Source organism: Pinus tabuliformis, chromosome 8 (assembly GCF_031772625.1).
Source record: "Pinus tabuliformis cultivar Carrire ecotype Pingquan chromosome 8, CPIR1, whole genome shotgun sequence".
In the NCBI taxonomy this organism is placed as follows: Eukaryota; Viridiplantae; Streptophyta; class Pinopsida; order Pinales; family Pinaceae; genus Pinus; species Pinus tabuliformis.
The window spans coordinates 2,005,484,356-2,005,487,986 of record NC_142294.1 but is presented as its reverse complement, the minus strand read 5'-3'; the positions used below and the strand labels follow the sequence as shown (position 1 = coordinate 2,005,487,986).

At 45.4% G+C, this 3,631-nt stretch overlaps 1 protein-coding gene across 1 annotated transcript; it reads right to left on the bottom strand.

Annotated features, from left to right (window-relative positions):
• Window positions 1-1,569: 1,569 nt before the first annotated feature.
• LOC149244475 (uncharacterized) lies at window positions 1,570-2,001 on the bottom strand. Its single transcript, XM_089371554.1, has one exon. It carries the CDS (start codon window positions 1,999-2,001, stop codon window positions 1,570-1,572), a length of 432 nt encoding a protein of 143 aa, XP_089227680.1.
• Window positions 2,002-3,631: the final 1,630 nt, after the last annotated feature.

Below are 3,631 nucleotides of genomic sequence, written 5' to 3'. Positions count from 1 at the left end.
CAGGACGTGACCATTGAAGTGAAATGGGCCAATGATCAGAGCCTTAGAGTGGCAAAATGGACGCAGAGAAGTCCCCACCGATATGGATTGCGTTGTCCGAGAGTAAGAACCGATCTAGATTTGAGGCTATCTGCTGATTCCCTACTCTTATGTTATTCCATGTAAACACTCCATTATTGAAAGGTAGATCTATGAGCCAGTTAGCCTGAATGAAATTCTTTAGAGGGAATTCTTCCTGACTACCTCTGCATCAACCTCCTTTTTTTTCCTCCAATCTTGTAATCATATTGAAATCTCCACCGGAGATCCATAAGGGATGCTGCCTGTTTTGGTTGAGAAGAGAGAGGGAATTGAGGATTTCAGCTTTGAGAGATGCTTCTTGAGGAAAATAAACATTAGTAAGGAGCCCATGTAGATTTGTCCTAGTAATGTGAAAATATGCTTGAAGGAAGTTCCTATTAGCATGAATATCGCTGAGATTGAGAGCTCTTGGATCCCAGAGTATTGCCAGACCACCAGATTCTCCATCAGCATCCACAGCGGTATTGAAACTTCCTGGCCAAATTTTCGCAGCAAATCTGTCTAAAGCATTAGAAATACATTTGGTTTCTTGCAAGAACAAAACTTGAGGATTTTCTTGCTTTATCATTTTTCTGAGAATTTGTATCTTCCTTGGGCCATTGAGCCCTCTTATATTCCAAGAGATTAGCTTCATTGAGACGGGTTGTTTTCAGATCTGTAGTACTTGGTTAACTTGGAATACCTGCCGGATTCCACTAATATGTGTCCAATCCTGATTGTCCTCTGTAAATCAGTCTTCCTTCCTCTCTTTTTGATGTCCTTGGCAATGAATCTTCCATCCCAGGGTCCTCCAGTTTGTATTCCCAGTGATTTTTGCCATTGCGCCCTTGATAGAACTTGTTCCAGATTTTCAAGTTGCCCCATAGGTATGTCATCAAAATTATTTGTTGTGCATGCCTTTTCTAAACCTGGAATGTCCAAGTCCCCTAAATCTATAGCCTCTATTTCTTCCTCCATAAATTGTGGATCGAACGATTCTTCATTAGGGTCCGGTTCTGTACTGACCTGCGATTGGGGGTTCTCCGTCTGCATTGTTTGGGATGTCCATATCGGTTCCTTCTGCTTATCGGAGGTGGAAGCTTCCTTGATTATGGAGTCTTCCTGATTCTTAAAGGCTACTACCTGTTTCGACTATCTGTAATTCGCTGCTTCTGGATCTGAAGTGGAGGGCGAATCCATATTGATATCAGTGTGATTAGCTAAGATTCAGAAGTTGTTGCTTGTTGAGGGCCCTGATGGGTTGGATTGTGGCATCTTATTCTTTGAGGCTTGCTTCTTGTGAGATTTTCGGCGATTTGCTACCTTGGTAAAACCATCTGCCTCAGAGGCATCCGATCCAGAAGGAGAGGGTTTTTGAGTTAATGGGCAGTCTCTAAAAAGATGTCCCAGGGCATGACATCTACGGCACCTGAAAGGAACATGTTCATAATCAATCAGTTGAATCCATTCAATATCTTCATGAGAGATACTTACCGCATCTGGGAGAGCTCAATTGAGGTTCATGTATACGCAGATCCGAGCAAATGAGGTGTATCTGTAAGTTTTTGTTTCTTCTGCGATCTTTACAAATTCTCCTAGAGCATTTCCCAGCACCTGTAATGAATCTTCCTCCCAGTATTCCACAAGCAGCGAGTACAGTCGGATCCATACTGGAGCCCAGCTCAAATCCTCCTTGTCCTGGTCGAAACACTCTATCCAACCTCTGAGAAATAGTCCAACAGCGTTGAAGAAGTAAGGGCCTCCATCCAACACCCTGTTTCTGTCCTCCAGACAGTTGAACTTAGCAGTGAAGAATCCCTTGGGCCCTAGCTGCAAAGTTATGTGTCCCTTGGGATGCCATTTTGCATTTATCCAGCCTCTTAGCGCCTTCTCAGTTGGCCATAGTCTGATAAACTTTCCGATCAGAGCGTGGTCCTTCATGTACTGTATTTTTGCATTGATTCGATGAGCAGGAAGTTCTACTTTTGGGCGCTTAGCTGCAACTGGTTTGCATGTTGTTGAGCGGACTTATGGTGGTGTGATATCTTGCTTTTTTCGTTGAGAGTTCAGATCTGCATTCTCTTCTTGGTTTACTGTTTCAATGCCTTCCGCATGTTGATGCTACCCTTTGTCGTTTTGTGGGGGAGGCACATCGCCCTCCCCCCTAGGGGGCTCCATTGAAAAGAATAATGTATCGCGCAGAGTTGAACGTTCCTGAGCCTGTCAGAGGTGGCAGGAGATCCTTTGTCTGGCGCAGTCTGTCGTTTTAGCAAGAGTTGAAACCCTAGGACTCACGGCGCAGAGCCATCGCGTTCCTTATCTTCATAGGGTGATCTGAATGTTATTCATCTCCTTCTTGAGATTTGGAATGCCTTGGGCTAGTTCCGCCATCTCCATGGCCACCTGTTCCATGGCCTTGGCCAACAGTCGTTTCATTACCAAGTAAACATGTAAAGCCTGTTTATAGAGGGACATGCCACCTCTAGTATTGTCAAGATCAGGCAGCAGATATTCCCAATCTTCCATCTCTGAGTCTGACTGTTCTTGGGTTGCTTCCTCTTCCAGATTCTGAATTATTCTCCTAATGTCTGCATGTGTATTTCGACTATAAGCTCTTTCGGTAAACCTAACTTGACGTTCCATTGTTTTCCTCCCTCGTTTGTAATCTCCTTGTCTGGTGCGGATCTGTTCTCTGTTGCCGACTTGACATCGGCCGCCTCTCCCTCTGCGGCCGCTTCCTCATCTTGTTCCTCTTTCCCTGTATTCCTTTGCCCTGTTGCCCTGTCCTGCCATGCTATCTGGTGAACTCCAGCCCGCTTCCTCTGCACGATCCTTGCTCTCCTTAACCTTTTTTGTCTCATTTACTGTTCTAGTTTCCTCCATAATCCTCGCTTTCCCTCTTTCACTCTTCCTTATCCGCGGTTGACATTCCTGTTCCAGGTCATATATTTCCTGTATGTCTGCTCCTCTCCCTCCCAGCGTTCTCTCTTGATGCCTCCCACTCGCGAGGGTCCTTCATCCTTGCATTCTGGCGTTACATTCCTCTTCATTCTCTCCTCTGTTGTTTTACCTTGTAGTCTTTTTGCTCCAGGAGGTAGACTAGGCTTGTTTCCTTCTTCTCTATTTGACACCTCTTCCCTTCTTCCGTTGTTTGTCTCGAGGCTACTCCCTGCAAGCTTTCCCTTATACCTCCACCTGCTACCACTCCCTTTCACTTACCGGCCTTTCCTGCTTTGCTGCATCGCCCTTCTCTGCCTTCTGCTCTCTCCATAATTTCCTGTTCCTCCTCTGCATGCCCTTATGCAGCCTGGTCTGTGCCCATCACCAATCCGATACCACCTTCACCACCTCTACGCATCAGACGATCCTTTCTGCCGCGATTTGAAATGATATTTGGTTTACCTGACGTACATTCCATCTGCCATGGGTTCTTGATGCTAGGTGGCTTCAGCTTGTCATCTCCCATCCTTTCAATAACTTCACTCCTAACCATGTTTACCACCCCGATTAGGGGTCCTTCCCACTTCCTCTTATTGTTTTGAGGCGTCATTTCCATCCTAAATTATTATTT

Bases quoted from the DNA above. Each gene is read 5' to 3' on its own strand.
- LOC149244475 (XM_089371554.1), bottom strand. From the start codon at position 2,001: ATGAAGGACCACGCTCTGATCGGAAAGTTTATCAGACTATGGCCAACT.